The sequence below is a fragment of the Poecilia reticulata genome, chromosome 8 (genome assembly GCF_904066995.2).
Source record: "Poecilia reticulata chromosome 8, P_reticulata-male-v2, whole genome shotgun sequence".
NCBI classification, from domain to species: Eukaryota; Metazoa; Chordata; class Actinopteri; order Cyprinodontiformes; family Poeciliidae; genus Poecilia; species Poecilia reticulata.
This window is the reverse complement of record NC_088837.1, coordinates 20,640,406-20,659,306: the sequence shown is the minus strand read 5'-3', so window position 1 is coordinate 20,659,306 and position 18,901 is coordinate 20,640,406. Positions and strand designations below refer to the sequence as shown.

At 41.6% G+C, this 18,901-nt stretch overlaps 1 protein-coding gene and 1 long non-coding RNA gene across 6 annotated transcripts in view; one reads left to right on the top strand and one right to left on the bottom strand.

The window, feature by feature from the left end:
• LOC108166506 (uncharacterized) overlaps positions 1-2,124 on the top strand; it is a 5,948-nt gene extending 3,824 nt beyond the window's left edge. The window contains exons 2-3 of the long non-coding RNA XR_001776872.2: positions 1,845-1,936; positions 2,035-2,124. This is a non-coding gene — a long non-coding RNA (uncharacterized LOC108166506). The remainder of the gene's footprint in view (positions 1-1,844; positions 1,937-2,034) is intronic.
• Positions 1-18,530, bottom strand: part of cdk12 (cyclin dependent kinase 12) — a 44,600-nt gene extending 26,070 nt beyond the window's left edge. For 2 of the 5 annotated variants that reach the window (XR_001776871.2, XR_534341.3), the window contains exons 1-14: positions 16,610-18,530; positions 14,626-15,318; positions 13,758-13,937; positions 13,523-13,662; positions 13,254-13,424; positions 12,411-12,600; positions 12,081-12,137; positions 11,528-11,629; positions 10,208-10,285; positions 9,108-9,224; positions 8,897-9,028; positions 8,594-8,817; positions 7,509-7,931; positions 5,687-6,234 (exon numbers count right to left, since the gene is read on the bottom strand). Coding sequence is in view for 2 of the 5 variants with exons in the window: in XM_008417082.3 (XP_008415304.1) it covers positions 5,813-6,234; positions 7,509-7,931; positions 8,594-8,817; positions 8,897-9,028; positions 9,108-9,224; positions 10,208-10,285; positions 11,528-11,629; positions 12,081-12,137; positions 12,411-12,600; positions 13,254-13,424; positions 13,523-13,662; positions 13,758-13,937; positions 14,626-15,318; positions 16,610-17,769 (4,089 nt within the window). In the remaining 3 variants the exon portion in view is untranslated. Of the gene's footprint in view, positions 1-4,783; positions 6,235-7,418; positions 7,932-8,593; positions 8,818-8,896; positions 9,029-9,107; positions 9,225-10,207; positions 10,286-11,527; positions 11,630-12,080; positions 12,138-12,410; positions 12,601-13,253; positions 13,425-13,522; positions 13,663-13,757; positions 13,938-14,625; positions 15,319-16,609 lie in introns of those variants that run through there. The other 3 variants (XM_008417082.3, XM_008417083.3, XR_014088697.1) reach the window with 3 other exon arrangements.
• Positions 18,531-18,901: the final 371 nt, after the last annotated feature.

Genomic DNA, 18,901 nt, shown 5'->3' with positions numbered 1-18,901 from the left:
CAGCAAAGAATTAAGCTGCAAATAATGCTAAACTGACGACAAACTTTATTTTAGACACGAATTTACTGTGTGTTAATATGACATCTTGGCCAGTGTGATGACATCATTAGCATTATGAATGCTAGCGGTGTGTGTGCTCACTTTTAGGGACATAACTACACTGCCTGCTTTTGAGTAGTATTATTAAACAGTTTGTCATTGTTTTTGTCAGTTGTCTTGGGAAACGCACCATCCAGAGGGATTCAGTGACGTTCTTAGTGCTAGCGTTAGCTAACTCATTAACTCTATTGAGGCCTTTTGTAAAGACGTCTATGTGAGGTTGGATGGTTTCTGTTGATGACATCTTTTGATCAATTTAGAAATGAAAAGTTTATATGTTTTTATATAGACAACAATCGTTTAAAACGAAGGATTAAAAGCGTCAGCTTTAAAGTTAACTTTTAGTTTTAGCAACATTTTGGAGCGGTCCAGCCAGAGTCCTGATTTAAATGTGATGTTTTCTTCAAATGTATGTTGACTGTGATTAAAAGCCGCATTTGTATTTGTAAACTGTTTTCAAGGTGAGTTCAAGTTTTCTTTCTGCCTCTTTTCGGTACAAACGTCCTCAAAGTCTGCTTGCAAAGTCCAGGCCTGACATAACAAGCATGTGTAACATGAAATTTCCTAGAAAAAAACTATAAAATAAAGAGAAATGGTGGGGAGGGGGTCGTGTTATGGCGCCTATAAAACTTGCTGTTTCAGCAGTAAACCATAGATCACAGCTGGGAGGAAGTGAATCTGTTTTTGAAATATTGCATAAAACAGAGATGTACTCATAAACAAAATGGCTGACATTAAATTTTATTTGATAGAAGACAAAGAAGAGCTGATGAAGACAAGAATATTTACACGCAAGCTGTCTTAATAATTAAAACGATTTTGATTCACATTTTGCTCAACTAAAGGGGTGCAGGAATCTCAGTTCTACTTCACTTTTATTTTAATGTGTACGTTTGCCAATATTTGGAGTTCTGGGCTGGTATTTGTCTTTTTTGTTTAATTTGGCTTTGTGTGTCTTGGATGTGGAGCTGCGGAAGTCCCTGCCTCTCCTCGACGAGTTCACAAGCTGATCAAACAGCCTCAGTCATCAAACCGGCAAATTGCTCACAAAGACAAAATGCAGACGGCACTGCACACACTCATGTTTTCATTGCTGGGTTATGTTCTATAGAGGCAGTTAAGAACTTTTTAATCGACACCTTTTTATATGTTCAAATGAAGTTTTAACATGAGAAATAGAAGAATTAGACGAATTAATGAAACATTTCGGAACGTTTAACGCTTTGCTAGCTCAATTGTCTTCTTCTAAAAATCCCGTTAAGTTTATTCAAGAGTTGTATTGATATGCATAACGTCCTTTGTTTTGCACGGTGGTTTAAACAGAATCAAAGTGCTTCATTTGTTCCTCGCAAATTAGAAAGTACAGGGAGTTCTGAGTTTGCTGCCAGATTACAATATGGTGGTATAATTTAAGAAAAAAAAAAAAAAAAAACTCAACCATGTGGCATTTAAGAAACGGTTTGTAGCTTGTAGAAACCTCGAGAAAATGCTTCCATTTCTTTTTATAGTGAATTTTTACTGTAAAATTGGCATTGTTCCATTCCGTTTTAATTCAGGGCTGCTCAAAGATCCTTTAAATATCACATGGCACCCAAACCAGGTGTTTAATATTGCTCACCACCAGATCTGAGAGGGACTCAGAAAATTCAATCAGTCTTTGAAATAAAAACCCAAGCACTCATTAAATCAGTTTAGCACGAATAGACTGAAACAAACCCTCAGCAATTTCACTGTTTGTCTGGAAGTCTCCCAGAATCACTGCAGCTGACTTAAGTGCCAGCATTCAAAGTGGAGGCTCCATTTTGATCGCCGCAGACTGTCCCCTGCCATGGCGACGGTGAGCTTCAGATTGGCACATTTCTGGGCATTCCCCATAAGGTGCTTCTTTCTGATTGATGGCGCCGCCTCGCTCGCCTCCCTCTCGTCTCTCCTCAGCCCTGATTTATTCGTCTCGTCTTTGTGACTTGGCGCTGGCATTGCCCACTACATCCTCCAGTGGAAAGTCCCCGCGGGCACATTCACTATTATTTGGAGTCCCGGCGGGCGGAGGCATCAGACAGAATGCAGCGCCGTCTCATCTCATTCACACTGGGCCTGTGCTAGAGGGCAGGTGAGCCTCCCTCCGCCTCCTCTCTGAATGGATATCCCACCCAGAGGGCTCAGCTGCTCGCCGGGCCAGAGGGGTAAGCGGCTCTGTAAGCGTGCCAAGTGAGGAGCTGGTCTCTGTGTGCATGAAACCAATCCAGCACACGCACACACACAAACACACACACACACACACACACAATCTGCACCATCCTTGGAAGCCTCTGCGTTTGCCCATCTAAGGTTTATGATCCTTGGCTGCCTGTCGGGATCTTCATAGAGAGATCAAACCAAGTGGGGGAATAACTGATGTATAAATATGATTGATATAGAGGGAGAACCAATCATGGAGACGTCGTGTCTCCATCTGACTGGGTTGGAATATAATCCATCCGACTTTAATTGGGTTGGAGACAATATTACAAGTCTGCTCACTTTTAAAAAATGTGTAATTTAGCTGCTTGTGCATTTTTGCTGGCTAGAAATACATCAGTCAGCTAAACAGCCTTGATCTGCTGATTGGAGAAAATTCCCACTTTTATTTAAGTCTATAAATGTAACAACACACAGAATGTTAAGATCTAATAAAGGTTGGGACTATTGTATGATGCATAAATAAGGATATTGCTGTAACCCCTTTTCTGCTGTAATCAAAACAGCCACTTCTCTCATGAAGCCTGAAACAACATATGCATCAATTATTATTTTTAAATATATATATAATGTAAAACATAAGGTTGACGCTACAATAATATTATACGAAAGCGGAAGCCTGCCATGGTCATGTCATCAAGGTAAAGTATTGAAAGAAAATCAAACAACAAAAAAATGTAAATGTCTCAATAATGTCCTGTGGTTTTGAGCATCAATTGCAGATGTTTCCTGCTGCTTATAAGTCGACTTATTGTCTGCGGAGGCATGGCGTCCCACTCTTCTTGAATGGTGGCCCTTCAGGTCACAGCTGACCCCCCACCTACCCACTCCAACACCACCACCACTTCTGGTGACGCATAGCGCTCTCCTTGATGTCTTTAACATCGTTGGTTGCCATAAATTCTTCTCATAGTGAATCAACTTTGATCAGAGAAAAGCTCTAAGACGCTTTTGTCCAGTGCAAATGCTCCCTGACCCTTGCAGGACTACACCAATACCTGGTGGTCTGGTCGGGTATAGTGCCTTTAAAAGGTATTGATGAATGTTTTAACAATTTTATTGCTTTAAAAATCCCTCACAAACAACCCTTTAATGACACTGCATACATATTTGGCTCCTTTTAAGTGACTGACCTGATTCAAGAGTTCTGGATAACTTGCGTTTGTTTTCTCAGTGAGTGGAATAGAGATGATGACCGGAGTGCAGTGAGTGCATCACAAGTGGCTGGAGTATGGAAGACATAAAAATGCATAAAGACACCCCAAGCAAATCGGAGAAAAGGTTATTGACAAGTTTAAGTCAGGGGATGGATACAGAAAAATCTAAGGCATTAAACATAACCTAGAGTCCAGCTAAGCCCATCAAAAAATGTATTATTTTTGATGGATTTATGCCTCTTTTTTGTGGAAGAGAGGCATAAAGAGACAAGAAAACTAATATCAACGCTCAACTTGAGACCAATGGTTAAATGGACGAAAGTTCTTCAGCCTGACGAAACCAAAATGGAGCTTTTTGGTCATCAGATCTGAGAGACACGGTTTGGTGGAGACCAAACACTACACATCACCACAAAAACACAACATCCCCACTTTGAAGCATGGTGGTGGCAGTACGAGTGGACCAGTCAAAGCCCAGACTTTAATCCAAAAGAGAATTTGTAGCTAGAGTGGAAAAGGGAGGCTCAAAGCTGACCCCCAAGCAACCTGACGGAGTTTGAACAGTTTTGCAAGGAAGAATTGAGTAAAATTGTCAAGTTCAGATGTGCAAGTTTGATTGAGACCTATAGACAGTCTGTGCTGTGATGGCAGCCAAAGGTGCGTCTGTGTTAGACATTTAGTAAAAAAAAATGTTTACCAAGTTTTCACTTTCACATTAAAGAATTTTCTGGTAAAATTCCTTCATCAGAAAAAGCCAAGCTTTTCCATCAGTAAAAATCCTATTGCATTTTTTCCCTTCCAGTGGTACTGAGGTGCTGTTGATCAATTGTTAGGCGTCGTCTTGATCAGATCATCTCCATCCAATCTCATTTGAGCTACGCTGCAATGGACGAATCCCAAATCTACTTTTTGTGTATCACATAAAATGCCAAACTTTTACAAGTATGTGGACTTAACAGGGGGAACGTGGAAATATAAAACAGGTGCATCAGTTTTGGACTACATGTGCAAAACTGAAAAAGAGAGAACCATTTAAAAACGATGCTAATATCTGAGGTCAAATGAGATTTTCCAAGAATGTTTTACTGCACACCTGAGTGTCCTCTATTCAGTATTTTTGTGCTTTTTTTCCTTCAGAGACATCATTCTGACTCAAAGTTAAACAACTCATAGCTCTGTAACCTGGCCAACACAGCAGTTCTCACCTTTTATGAGCAAAGCAAACAGTTTGGATTTGTGGAAATGTCTACCATCTAGTGGTCACTTCACACAAACGCTCAGAAATGGTATGTAGTCCATCTGGTGGAATAACCTTTAATAAGCGACCCACAACCCCAAAAACACAATTACAATTATTTTTGTCGTTTCTTCTGTCTTTTATTTTACAGACATTACTTCTCCCTTTCTTCAAAGCAAAAAACGGAAGCAAAATGGCTGACCGTCACTTGTTAAAGCGTTTTTTTTCACTTTATGTGGAAAATAATCTAATCAAAATAAAGAAAATGAGGGGGACGCGCTTACGGCCCAGGTAAATCCATGTGCATTTATTCAACTTTACGTGAACTAGTGTAGCATGTGCAGAGCAGCGACGTATAATGTTTTGATATAATCCGTTTATGGGTCAGAAACAGGAGAACTAGAGGCTCGTTAAAGAAATGATTGTTGCACGTCATAGGGTCACAGTTCAGGTAGGACAGTACATCCCAATCTGCTGAGGTTTGGGCTTTAAAACAAAAGAAATGCTCTGAAAAACATACACAGTGGACACTCAAAGCAGAACTGAAGCCCCACCATACCCGAGATCGCTCAGGAAAAGCTGAAACGTCAGACTGAAAACAGGAGGAGCTCGCCATTTAAAATAAACTGAAAAAACATTGTTCTCCGTAACACTGAAACGCGCTGAAAGGGGGCCACTGCAGTGGAACTGACAATCATTAAGCCTCAGTTGCATAGCACTCAGTTTAGCAGTCCGGCCTCGTCGATGTTTGGAAAAGAGCAAAGACGTGGAGGCGGCGAGTGTTGCAACCTGAACTAATCCTTGACAGCCTGACCCCATGTCCAAACACTCCCACCAAAGCAACAGAACAGCTTGCTCCATTAGGCAAATGCGTTCATTACCTGAAGGAAAAAAAACCCTAAATCTCCTCCTTTTAGACATTCACTTTCAAAATCTTTGATTTGACTTTCACTACCTGCTCTTGGTCCAGTGAGTCACTTTCTGTGGCTGCATTCTCCATCTGCCTTTCCTTTCCCTTCAGGCCAGGACTGCTGGAGCTGTCTCATGATACCCAACATTAAGGTCACCGGTGGATTGGGGTTCAGCGGGCGGCTCCATGGGAAAATCGCAGATCCTGGTCCTTGGGGAACTGCGCCGAAGTGGTGGGAGCAGCGGTACCCAGCGCTGCCGGGGCCTCAGCTGGGGCTGAAAGTTTAACGGGAGAGTCCGCAACCCAGGGTGGGGTGGGCTCTTCACGGCCTGCGGCATCTACAGCCGGGGAGGGGTCTTTGCTTTGCTTGGAGGTCACGACCTCCAGGTCCTGCTGGGAGATGAGCTGAAGCAAGGCAGCAGCCACAGCAGGGCTGATGTCCTGGTTGCTAGGCCGAGTTTCTGACTCGGCTTGTTGGGAGTTCACCAGGAGAGGAGCTGCTGGAGGTGACCCGGGTGGAGACGGGGGGCGCTGTTCACCGCTTGGAAGCAACTGGTCAGGCAGAACTTGTTTCCTTTTTGACACGCCACCATCTAATGGACCCAAAGAACAGAAGGAATTAAAAATAGAGGAAAACTGATCAGAAATGTTAAGCTTTTTTTTTTTTTCCCCAGTATGTTCTACACCTCAATTACATATACACATGGGGTCTGAGAGTAAGTTCAACTTGAAAGTTAAGTGATGCTAAAAAAATTCCCATATCGACCACAAGGGGGCGCACATGACTAACTACATCTAAACATTTCTTTGCTCTCAGCTCACGTGGCCATAAATGCTGTGAAGCAGTGAAACAGTAAAATGTATGCAACTTTCCAGGTTTAAAATTGTTAATGAACCCATTTCCATGACTAATAATTTTAATTATTAGTCATTAAACATAAAAAAGTTCAATTTACTGCATGTGAAACAATATTGGCACTCCTCCCATATAACCAGTTGTGTGTATTGAAAAAAAAAAGATGAGATCCAAGCACCAGTGTGTGATATTTATAGAACAGTGCAACCAAAACAAGACTAAGATTGTGGCTTTAAGCATTGAAAATGCTCAAACCTATTCCAGTATAAACAATGATTGAACTTAATATTTATACTAATTACTGAGTGAAAGTAAAAAAACAAAACAAAAAGAAAACGTGACAAACCAAATTTAAAAGAAACGCATGCAGGTGAGATCTAAAAAGATTCAAAATATTTATTTTCACTTGATAATTTATTAGATTTTCTTCATAAAAATCCTGACATTACAGACTGTTTTTTTTTTTCTGCGAAGAAGCCACGACACCTCCTTGATGATGAAAATGAAGTGAAGAAGATAAAACATGTGAAAATGAAACAGACAGAAACAAAGACAGTGAGAAAGAAACAAGAGGGAGATTTCATGGGAACAACACAGCGTGAAACTTTTTATTTTACGCAGCTGAACATCACTCCGACTAGGTTTTGGTTTTTACTGAGCACTTCAACCGTGCACTGGTCATGTCCATGTGCACAAACTTTTACCTGTTTACCCGGGTCACATGACGGCCAAATGCACAAGAGATTTTCACAGGTTTTTTTGCTTTTTTTTTTTTTAAGGACAGGTGCTGAAAGGAGATGAGTATTTGTCAATAACAGATGGGTTGATGTATGATTGGTCTAATAGCCGGATTCATTTGGATTATTGTTCGTTTCATCAGGTTATCTAAAATCTAATTTGAGAAAAGTTCATAGGTCTTACACAGATTTCCTCTGCTTTACACATTTTATGGATTTCCCTCCTGACTGGTTTCCTCTTTGTTCACTCTCTAAAGACTAAACCCAGACTTGCCCTTGGAATCAGTAGTAGAAGCGGACGAACCGCGTGTCAGCGCCTCCTCTGACTTAACGCCATTGCTTTCATCGCTTTGCTCCTCGGTTTGAGGTTTTATGATTTGGCCCAGAATGAGAGCCAGCAGGCTGGCCTGGTCTTCCTGGCTGAGCGGAGGTTCTCCAGATGTGGGTGAGGCCTCCTGGGGTTCGGGAGGCGGCTCAGGAGGCTGCGCTGCGGCAGGAGGCTGAGCCTGGTCCTCTGCAGCCCCCTGGTGGTCAGAGGCCTCATTGAGAGTTGATAGCAACTGGCTGACAGTGTCTGAGTCAGAGAGGTTAAGGAGCTGGGCCACTTGGGGCAGCTTGAGGTCAGTCTGTCCCTGGAGGAGGTTAAGCAGCACGGCCAGCTCAGTTTGATTCAGTTGCTCTGCAGCCGTTCCAAGACCTGGAAATACACAGTAATTTGCAAAAACATGAACTGGAAACAATAAAAATAAATAAATTTTTAAAAAGTCCAAAAAATACACTGATTAGAATCTGGCTGCATTGTGACTAAAGGACCACTCCTGACTATGAACAATACTCACATTTTTGTACATGTAGGATGTCTAACAGCATTTTCATTTATTTAACACCTCAACGGATCAAATTACATATTAAGAAAAAATGAAATCTAACTGTATGCAAGCTTTTAAACTTTAGCTTTGTTACAGGTTGATGAAGAAAAGGTCAAATTTTTAGCTGCTTCCATTCACTACCACTGTGTTAAATTAATCACTGCTGATGCCTGTATGCAGAAGGGCAACAATGCCAGTCAGAACTGGAGCAGAAGTTACAAAGTCCACCTGAATTTGACTTGTTTTTATTTCACTTTTTTGTCATAAGGGATAAAACATTGGCAGGTAGACTGGGTGGACCACAACAATTTAGCTTAAACAATACAAATGTTGAATTAAAACTTGGGTTAATACTTGTCTTTTATTAAGTTGTTTAATCTTTTCTATTGATTTCAGATATAGCGTTTTGTTTATTTGCAATAAAAATTGTAAACAAACAGAAAAGACTGTTTTTTCCCCCCAAACCGAATACTTGGAGGTGATCCGTTACCTGACAGCTCACTGTCCAGTTTGGCCGTGGAGGGCGGCTTTCCTGGGGGAGGGGGCGGAGCTCCAGGCGGGCTGCTTTGGGGTCGGCTGTTCTCTCCACTGGAGGTCCCAGCCATATCTTTACGGGGCACTTTGGGCACAGGCACATCCTCAGGCAACCCGCTCTGACGTGCACGTCTTTTCTTTTTAATCCACAACTCGTGACAGTCCTGGTGATGAGGAAGACTGGACAAAGAAAGCGCTAACGGGTCAAAAAATTTGAACAGATTTAAATCTTAAAACTTAAAAGTCTTTTGATACTAACTCTGGCGGCGACATCCTGCCAGGGTCGACATCAGTTAGGAAGTCACTGAGAAGAGCTTGCTCCGATGTGCAGCGACGTGAAGGGTCGAGGGTCAACATGCGGTCCAGCAGGTCCAGAGCAGGAGTAGGCAAACTGCAGAAAGGAACAGGAATATTTACCAAAACTAACAGGAAACAACAGATTTGACATGAGCGCTTGGCAGGCGACATACAAGGCAAACTCCTCTCGTAGCCGCCGTCTGTACTGCTTCTTGGGTTTCATGGTGTTGAAGAGTGGAAGTTTGATGACATCGGGCCACGCCGCAGGGCAAGGACTTCCACACAGACGGCTGCAGGAAACGGAAGGGAGCTTTTAGTAATGTGATATGATGGAAGAAAACGGCAGTCTGAGATGGAAACAATCTGTGAAAATCTCCAACATCACAGAGGAAAAGCTTCGACAATTCTTTTCCTTCTTTATTTCACTTCCTCTATGAAAGGCATGCAACTCTCAGGTAATCCAAAGTTTGTTTTGGAAGGTTGTTTTCCAAGAATGACAGCAAATAACCAACAAAGCAAAAAAAAAAAAAAAAAAAAAAACAGACACTATTGTACAGTACATTGTTTTGTTAAAGTAAAGTAAAGCTTGAGTAAAGCTTTGTTGGACTTTGCTTTAAGACCTTGGTTGAAGTCGTACATTTCTAACTTTTCTGAGCACAACCACTTTGTACTAGCAACCTAGTTCTTAACCCAAAGTGAGGAACCTAAAGAAGTTCAAACTCACAAAACGAAAATCATCTGGATATGTCCAGATGTGTCCATATCTGTCGTTTGTGTCCAGATGCGTTTCTAAGCTACAGATGGACGTAGGTGCCATGTAGCTATGGAAATACAGCCAGTCCCATGAGTTGCACATGTTGGACACAACAAGGCACTTTGTATTTGTCCTTTGATCATTCTCCTCTTTTCTGTCCTAAACTCCCCTCTAGGATTAGAAAAAGGTTCTAAAAGTTCAAAATGAATTATCAAAAACAAGTCATAATTTTCATCAAAAGTTATGTTTTTGTTTTCTGTAGATTGGTTCATCAGTAACTTTTTTTTTCCCATATTGTTTCTGTAAATATTCATTAAAACTCCAAGGAATCGCTTGTTTTTAGAGAGAAGTTCTTAAGGACTCAATGGAAAAAAAGGTAATTTGTATTTATTTTGACGAGTTATGACACTGACGTAAGTTGTAATGCTGATCCGATTTATTTGTGAGACTAGTTGAGTTCTGGTTTTTAAAGCGGCCGACAGTAGCTAAAACACATTGGGGCTGTAGAAGTTTCTGTACCTGATGAGTTCCAGTTGTAGAAGTTCTTGGTTTGCCTGAAATATTGGTTTTTTAGTGAAGAGCTCTCCAAGAATACACCTAAACAAAGAAAACAAACACACAAAGTCAGTACGCTCACTGAAAATATATTGTACATGAAGCGCAGCAGCCCCGCTTAACGCAACTTTCTGCGTAAATAGGCAAACTTAATTGGGTGTCATTTATTAAATGCAGATACAAGCCCAAAATGACATTTTTATTCTTAGAGTGACATCAATTTTCAAGCGTACTTTAGAAAAAATATATGTATTCCAATCACTCGTTTGTTGATATAGCTGCCCATTCTTTGAACGTGATAATACGTAATTGGTTCAGAAAAATAAGAATTGAGATTTTAACATTATTTGAGAAAAAAAAATTAAAATATATTTTGCTTTAACAAATATAAATACAGACTTGACCTGTTCTGTGGAGTTCAGTTAGAATTGTCCATAATCCCAAGGAAGCATTAAAAATATTACTTGTCATGTTTTCACTTACAAAATAACTTTTGTAGAAATTTTACACAGCTTTAAAGAAGCTGTGTAAAAGCTTCTTTTACACAGAAGCTTTTACAGTTCTGTAAAAGCTTCTTTATGTGCTTGGATGACAAAATTAACAGGCACTGTCCAGAGACTTTTTGCCATAGAGGCCAAAAATATCGAGTTAAAAGTAGCTGATGGCAACAGAATTTTGATTGTTATTGTTTTAATTAAAACTGCAAAATGTATTTTCATTTTAACCTGCTCAATAGCAAACTAAAGAAAATATTTGGAAAGAAAAACAAAACAAGTAAAGTAGTTTACTGTAGGGGAGGGGATGTGTAAATCGTTATAGATTGGAAACATAAACAGGGTTTCAGTATTGCTACAACACATAATTATAAGTAGCAGGAAAACCTTCAGTACTTATTAAACGTATAAATTCATGCTGAGCTTAAAATTCGTCAGGCTCCCCAAAGAAACAGAAACAATACGCAAACCATTAATCTTGCAAATTGCCGATGTTGTTGCTTACATTGCAGAACAAGTGCTTTGAAAACATCTGGTAGTTAATTAGAACTATTCTATAAAAATATAACCACTTAGAAATTGCAACATTTATTTTGGTACAGTTTATGCAAATGAAATTGGACAACCTGTTTTTAGAAAGCAAACCATTCAGCTTTTGTAAAAGTTGCTTCACGATAAGAGAATTCTGTCTAAAGGTTTGTTGTTGTTTTTTTTAAATAACAAAAACAAAAGAAAGAAAAAGATTCTGACTGACTGAACAGGCGTTCCATTTCGACAGTTTTAGACTCACCCGCAGCTCCAAACATCAATGGCTGGGGAATACCTCTCCTCCCCAAGCAGTAGTTCAGGGGGACGGTACCATAGTGTGATTACTTTATTAGTGTAAGGTCGACTGCAGGGGAAGAAGGACAAAGAACAATGATGTTATGAGGCATTCACACGCAACTTGCGCCCCCGTGTGTCCAAACAGAAATGGTTCAGATGCAAGTAAAAAGATTGTGGCTCCATCTACTGGAGAATTACTCACTTGGGAAAAAAACTATTTTAAAAACAATTCATTCATGCAAACCCAAATAATTTTATATGGGCTACAATAGGGATCTCCAAGAGTTGCTGTCCTTAAGAGTTGCTGTCCTGCACCAACAAACCTAAATTAAATGCCTGAATTACAACATCAACATGTGATTCAGTTCTGCAGCAGCCTGGTAATGAACCAGTCAGTTGATACAGGTACCCATAGAATAAGGAGGCATCTAAAAGTTGGAGGATAACCACTCTTAAGGACTTGTGTTGAAGGTAAACAGACTGTGTATATGTTTTTTTTTAAATAAACACATTCTCACCTTTCCTCAGAGTTGTAAAGTCGAGCCAAACCAAAGTCTGCCAGCTTGATCTGACCTCTGCAAACAGAGAAATATCAACATCTGGCATGAGTAACAAAGCAAACAAGCTTTATCTCCATCAACCAACTTCCTCATTAAAAACCATATTTACTTTGTTTCATTCATGCAACAATACAAAGAGTAGACAACGTGTTGGGAGGGAGAAAAGATTGGTCATTAGTCCGATGGGTTGTAGAAATATACAAGAAAAACAACAAAAAAGAGACAGAACTGTAAACACCAACAATCACAAAGCAAATAAACGTTGATTGGAGTGAGTTTGTTTCTGACCTGTTGTTGAGCAGTATGTTGGAGCATTTGATGTCCCTGTGCAGGAAGTTGTTCTTATGGCAGTAGTCCAGGCCCTCCATGAGCTGACGCATGAAGCTGCGGATGTGTTCGTGGGAGAACTGGACCAAGCCTGACTCCAGGAGGCCCATCAGGTCGTGGTCCATGTACTCGAATACTAAATAAAATGCACCTGAGAGCAAATGGAAAAGATTACAGCTTAGAGAGAAGTATGAGCTCAGAAAATCTCAGCTGAGGCTGGTAGGAACATCCGAGCAGAAGGAGCTGGAGAGTGTTGCTGGGGAAGCGGGCGTCTGGGTTTCCCTGCCAGACACGTTATTCTGGTGGCCCATTCTCAGACAAGCAGAGCACAACACACACACACACACACAGAGATATAGGTACTATTAAAGGTCAGAGAACCACTGTAAAATATTGTTTGACTGTTTGTGAGTGAATAAGAATTGAAGTAATGCCAATCCTTCATATGTAATAATCTGTTAAACACACATGAACTCTTTTTCTCAGTTGGAGTGGAGCAGCTCTACAGACTTCTATGGTAAAGGCGTATCTTGAAAGTAGCAAGAGTAACGATGTTTGTTTTTCTATCCAGCGCTCGATAAGTAAACCTTTCCAAAGCCTCGAGCTACCCAAACAAACAGAAAAATACAAAAACTAAAAGGAAATCCACACCAGGTTTTCTGTGCTCTTAGACAGTAAACATTTTGTTTAAAGACCATCCATTTTGTCACATGTCATAGATTAAAAACAGAAATGTTTTTTTCCCCATTCACAGCAAAAAAACCAACAAAAAAAACATGTCTACTATCATTGTAGCCGTCGTACCTTTGTCCTTTTTGAAGTCAAGTGCATCCTGCTTGTCGGTAACGATTTCCTTCATGTTGACAACGCTGCGATGTTTGAGCTGCCTCAAGATCTTTATCTCTCTGATGGCGGTGATGGGGAATCCCTCTTTTTCATTGTCCAACCGCACTTTCTTCAAAGCAACGAGTTCCCCTATAAAGAAAAGTGATGCACACAGGATTTACAGTAGAACGCGTTCAGTTCATATCATCTTGGAACAATCACAAATGCTTAGCGATCCTGTACATTACCTGTGTCTTTGTCCTTCGCCTTGTACACTTGGCCGTATGTGCCTTCGCCTATGATCCCAATTATGTCAAATTTGTCCACACAGCGTTTCCCCCAGTCACTCAGGTTATGTTTTCTCTCACCATAACGTGGGGAACAAATCCTGGAAGTCAAAGAGAAACAGAAAAACAAAGTCATGTGGGATCATGTGGGAGTAATGATGCAACAACAGGTAATGGATTGACAACAGATTCTGACTTTGGTCTCTTCTTGAGGGGCAGCTGCGGGACAGGAGGCGGCTGGCGGACAGGCGACTGAGGCGGCGATGAGTCAACTCCAGCCAAAGTGGGCGGCAGAGGGAGATCGATGAGAGATGGCCGGCTGCTGGACGTCTTTTCCTTTCTTGACGGACGCTGGGGAGGCGTGGATTTCTTTGGGCTGACGGAGAAAAAGCAAACTAATTCAGAGATTAACCTTAATTTCTTTTATGTTCCAATAAATAAAATGATCCACCAAATTAATGGTCCAAGAGCACAACTCTCTTTTATGTGACCATGGTGGTTTACTTTAACAGAGCAATGACTGAAACGACAAAATGGTAATATAACCTTGCGGGAAGAAAAATAGCTTTTGATTTCAGTTTAGGGAACAGAAAAAAAACTTGTTCAGGTTTAGAAAGTAAATGCAGTGCAAAAAATCTGTAAAACAAAAATCTGTATCCACGTATCTTGAAGTTTTGTTTCCTAGCAGTCAATTTTTTATGTTATAATTTAAAGTTGCAATTTAAAGTGGTCTATTTAAGCTTCGAGAGCTTTGTTAAAAACTTTGTTGGTTTTGGTTTGGTCTCTTTTTCCAACCCACACTCAAGTTTTCATGCTCATACAGAAGCACTGGAACAAAAAAATAAATAAAAACATGCTAAAAATCCAGGCTAAACATTTAATTTCTCAAAAAAAAAATTTAAAAATCCAGAAAACTTCTGATGAAGACTGAAATATAGGACTTCATTAAATTTCTCCGCTTTGGAAGCAAAGCCTAACGATAATAGGGATAGTTCTGTATGTGCATATCATATTATAATAAACTATCCATGTTTGGAAACGTGTTTCACTTTGAGACGACTCACCTGTCCTGAGTGTTTCCCAGCAGCATCGGGGGCAGAGGGAGGGGTGGCAGAGTGGATGTCTTGTGGAGTGGTGTCTGGCGGACAGGACTGCGTGCAGGAACAAACCCTGGCGATTTAGCCTGGGACATGTGATGCGTGGCGGGCTGATTAACCGCTTCTGGCTGAGGAGGCGGCGGTGGCGGGGGTGGCACCTGTGTGGCAGGTGAGGGGGGCACAGGAGGGGAGGGCTCAGGAGGAGGTGCAGGGGAATTGGTGGGAGAGGAAGGTAAAGGTGCTGTAACTTGAGCTTCACTCCTGGGAGTATCAGAGGTTATTTGTGCTGTTGCCTGAGCCTGGGTTTCCACCTTCGCTACAGGGTCTCTTTCTGCCTGTGGCGGCTCAGTTTTAGCGGGCCGTGAAGATGTGGAACTGGCGAGTTTTGGGGTGGAGGGAAGAGGGGAAGCGGTGCCGCTGGCGTTGGCGCGAGCGGCCGCCTCGGCGGCCAGGCGCTCTTTCTTTCTGCGGGTGAGCTCTGCACCCAGGCTGGAGTTGAGGGGCAGGCGGGATGCAGGGGGGGAGCGGCTAGCTGGACGACTACTGTGGGAGCTGCTGCCTCCTAAAGCTGAAGACGGATGCCTCTTGTTGCGTGAACGAGACGAGGAGCGGCGAGAGGAGTAGTGCAGCGGGGAACGACTTCTGGAACGACCCGAGCGTCTGAAATAAGACAAAAAAAACTTTAAGCCACCGTAAAAGATCTTCGAAACACAATTGAAAAGTTATTTAAAATAGATGTTCACTGAAATAACCTTAAAAATGTCATCACTATGTAACATAGACAATCATTCAATTTAATAATCTGAAATTTACAAAATGTTTCCATACATTTCAGCTTTTTTTAATAGACTTGATTTTTTATTATCCTATTCAGAAAATGAGGCCTGTCACGATAAATTTAGCTGGATATTAAATTGTCCCAGTAATTATTACAAAAAACAACAATAATGAAATTTTGAGACCATTTTCAAGTAATCTATTGATAAAGGCATAATAATGCAAGTTTGCCCTTTCAAAGATCAATAAACTTTATTTTTGTAAAGAGCCCTTAACACTAGAACCGGAAGATATTAATATCCAAAAAAACATGACAGCCAAAAACAATAAATAAAACCCACTTACATCTCAAACTACAAATAAAATGGACGCAAACCAAATTGGCCCTCAAAATGGAAATTGAGCTAATTTTAATTTATCTTGGGATTAACTGATTGACTGCAACAGACTTACTGATAACATGCAGTTTAATCACCCAAGTAACATTAACCAGAAATTATCCGCTTTGGAATTTCGAGGTAATTCATGTTATGTTATCATAGAAATCCAAGGAGGTACCTTAGTTTACATACAAGTTTAAAAAAAATAAATAAAAAAAAGGATTTTTAGTGTAAAGACGGATGAGCTTCAAGTTTTTACTCTTATTCCAATTATTCAGGTTTGTCAGGGTGAAACTGTTAACAGTTCAACCTAACTTCAAACCAATAAAGCAGGTTTAACACATTCCATGAAGACATTCCTGATTACTTCTCAACTCTCCTCTTGAAATGTTATATAGTTTGCTACACTTAATTATTCAGATGTAGTCAGGAAAACACCTACAAAGTGTAAAGGGTTGCACAAAAAAACAAAAATTGCTCCAATTTCCTTAATTTTGGTGATCAGCCGATTTTATACACCAATCTTATTTACTTGTCCTCTTTTCCTCAGAGGTTTGACTGACAGACCCACCCACCAAGTCATGTCTACACATTTTCAGTTAACAATAGCTACCCCCATTAAATATAGTAGCTTTCTTGCAATATTCAGCAACATTTCAGATCAAAAAAAAATAATCAGTATCGCCCAAAACTGGAATCGGCAGGTCAGGGTTTTTAAATATCGGTAATTGGTGATCGGCTGAAAAACCACAATCGGTGCACCCCTAGTTTCAAGGCTTCCTAGATGTACTCACCGAGACGCTGGGCTTAAGCTGGAGGACCTGCGGGTGACATAGGGGCTGATGGAGCGCCTCCTGGAATAAGGGCTGCTGTCCCTCTCACAGCTGGAGGACCTGTGCCTGTTGACATAAGGGCTGTCCGATCTTTGCCTGCTGCGGCGGGACAAATCCCTGTAGGGGCTGGGGCTCTTCTGGGCTAACCTCCGCCTGGAGTACCCGTCATCCCCCTGTTGTCCATAGTTGGAGCCCAGTGGACTCTCACTGCCTCTTCTGGGACTGGGTGGTACAGCAGAGCTGGCGCCCTTTCTGCGAGGGCTTCCCCTGCCTGACAGCTTCACCTTAGGGCTCGACTTGTGGCTCTTGGAGGACTTGCGGTGAGTCCTGTCTGTCCGGCTCCTATGGGAGGAGCTTCGGTTTCCATCTCCTCGGCCTTCTCTCCGCTGTTGCTTTTCTTTATGAGACTTCCCTGAGCGACCGCTCTCCTTACTGCGAGATGAAGATGTGGAGGATGTGGTGCTACCTACACTGGCTGCAGTCTGTACAGAGAGCGTTGACTCACGCTTGGTGTCACCTTCTGGTTGGAGCTGGCGCTTGGACGAGGAGCCTGACGAAGCAGCTTTCTCCTTGACTTTCCCAAAATTACCCTTTTCACGATCTTTGCTGCTCTTTTTCTTGAACCCATGCTCCCCGTTCCCAGAGTCTCTGACTTTATTAGGGTCCTTGGGCTTTTTCCGAGTGTGTCTTTGACCCTTGCTCTCTCGCTCAGGTTCTATGACGATATCGTCCCCATCGTGTTCGGGAGAAGGCGAGGGATCCAGTCGGTCCACGATCCCCCTCTCAGAAGGCCTGTTGGATGGGGGATCCGAGAAAGTGTCCGAGTCGGAGCTGATGTCGTCGTACTCCACCAGAGGCTTCACCGTGTTGACACCAGGAGGCGCCGTATTACCGGGGGCAAAAACTCCGGGTCGCGGTACCGCCACGGAGTCTCGGTTAGGTTTGTTTGATTTATGCCGTTTTCGTTTCGAAGATATCATGGAAGATTTTAACAGCGCCTTACTGTCTTTGCTCGTCATGTTTCCCTCAGAGGTGTGAGCTGGGCCTTGGGTCTGGTGTGGCACGCTGCCGCTCGAAACAGTCTTCCTCTTGGTCCCATGGTGTCGGTCCGACCCTGGCATACCTCACGCCGGCTTCCGTGTTCCGAGAGATTCATCCACAAGAAAACAACGGCTACTTCAAATGTCAAAATAAAGAGTTGCAAAGCAGAAAAAGAACAAACACAAGCACAAAATAAACAACTCTAGGCCGCTCACGTCCAGTCCTCCTCAGCGCCAATTCATTCCATTAGCTCACCAGAGTTGTTTTCCAAAACAAGAACAAAAAAATCCAAGTTGGTTTTCCTATGCAGCAAAGTTAGCACTCGGAGACCGTCACTGAATGAGGAAGGTCCAAACCAAACATAGGAGCATTGTGGTGTCGCCTCCGTCTCAACGTAGCTAGCACAGCTAGCTAATGCTCGACAGCTAGCGAGCAGACTCCTAAAAAAGAAAAAAAGTCCCTTTGTGAAAGGTGTCCTTGTCCGGTGCCAAGTTAAGAAAACGTATTATTATTCCACAGAATAACGGTCTTAGCTTTCAGAAACAAGCAGACGCCTTGAGTAAAAGACGCTCGTTTCTCCAACAAAATGAAAACTTGACCCGGTTGGTGCTGTTTACATGTTCCCTTTAATGTAAGTTTTATCCCCTATAGATTCAATATTGATTAGAAATTATAGTATTTTCGTGTGTAGTAGATGTTCCTGTTTATTATTAATGGCTCTGGAAATCAACCAGGCCTATATTTAGGGCGATGCTGGTGGATTTTGTATCATCCACAGCCCTATCTGAAGGAGACTACAATCGCCATTGTGGCTCCTGTGACTAGCAACTTCTGCGCACCAGCGAATTAACCGGAAGAGGGGGTGCAGTCAATCTCGAAGGTATTCCAGTAACAGCCTATCACAAGAAAAAGCCCGCCTACTGCTCTCGCGATGGCGACACGGGAATGAGAAAGGTGGCAAGTTGCTCAACAACTGTTTGTACCCTGTCAGTTAATTTTAAATGATAACGTTTTGATTCCTAAAAGCAAAGCAGTCCTCATATTGTACTTTTCTTGTGGGTTTAATTTGACACCTACTAACATCAGATCATTATTATATTTCAGAGTTTCTTCATACAATAAAACGTTATTGTTTTTAGAACACTTTTTTACCAAACCGTTTCAAAGAAATCGTAATACTGAAGAAATGTAAGTAACACATATAAATAAAAA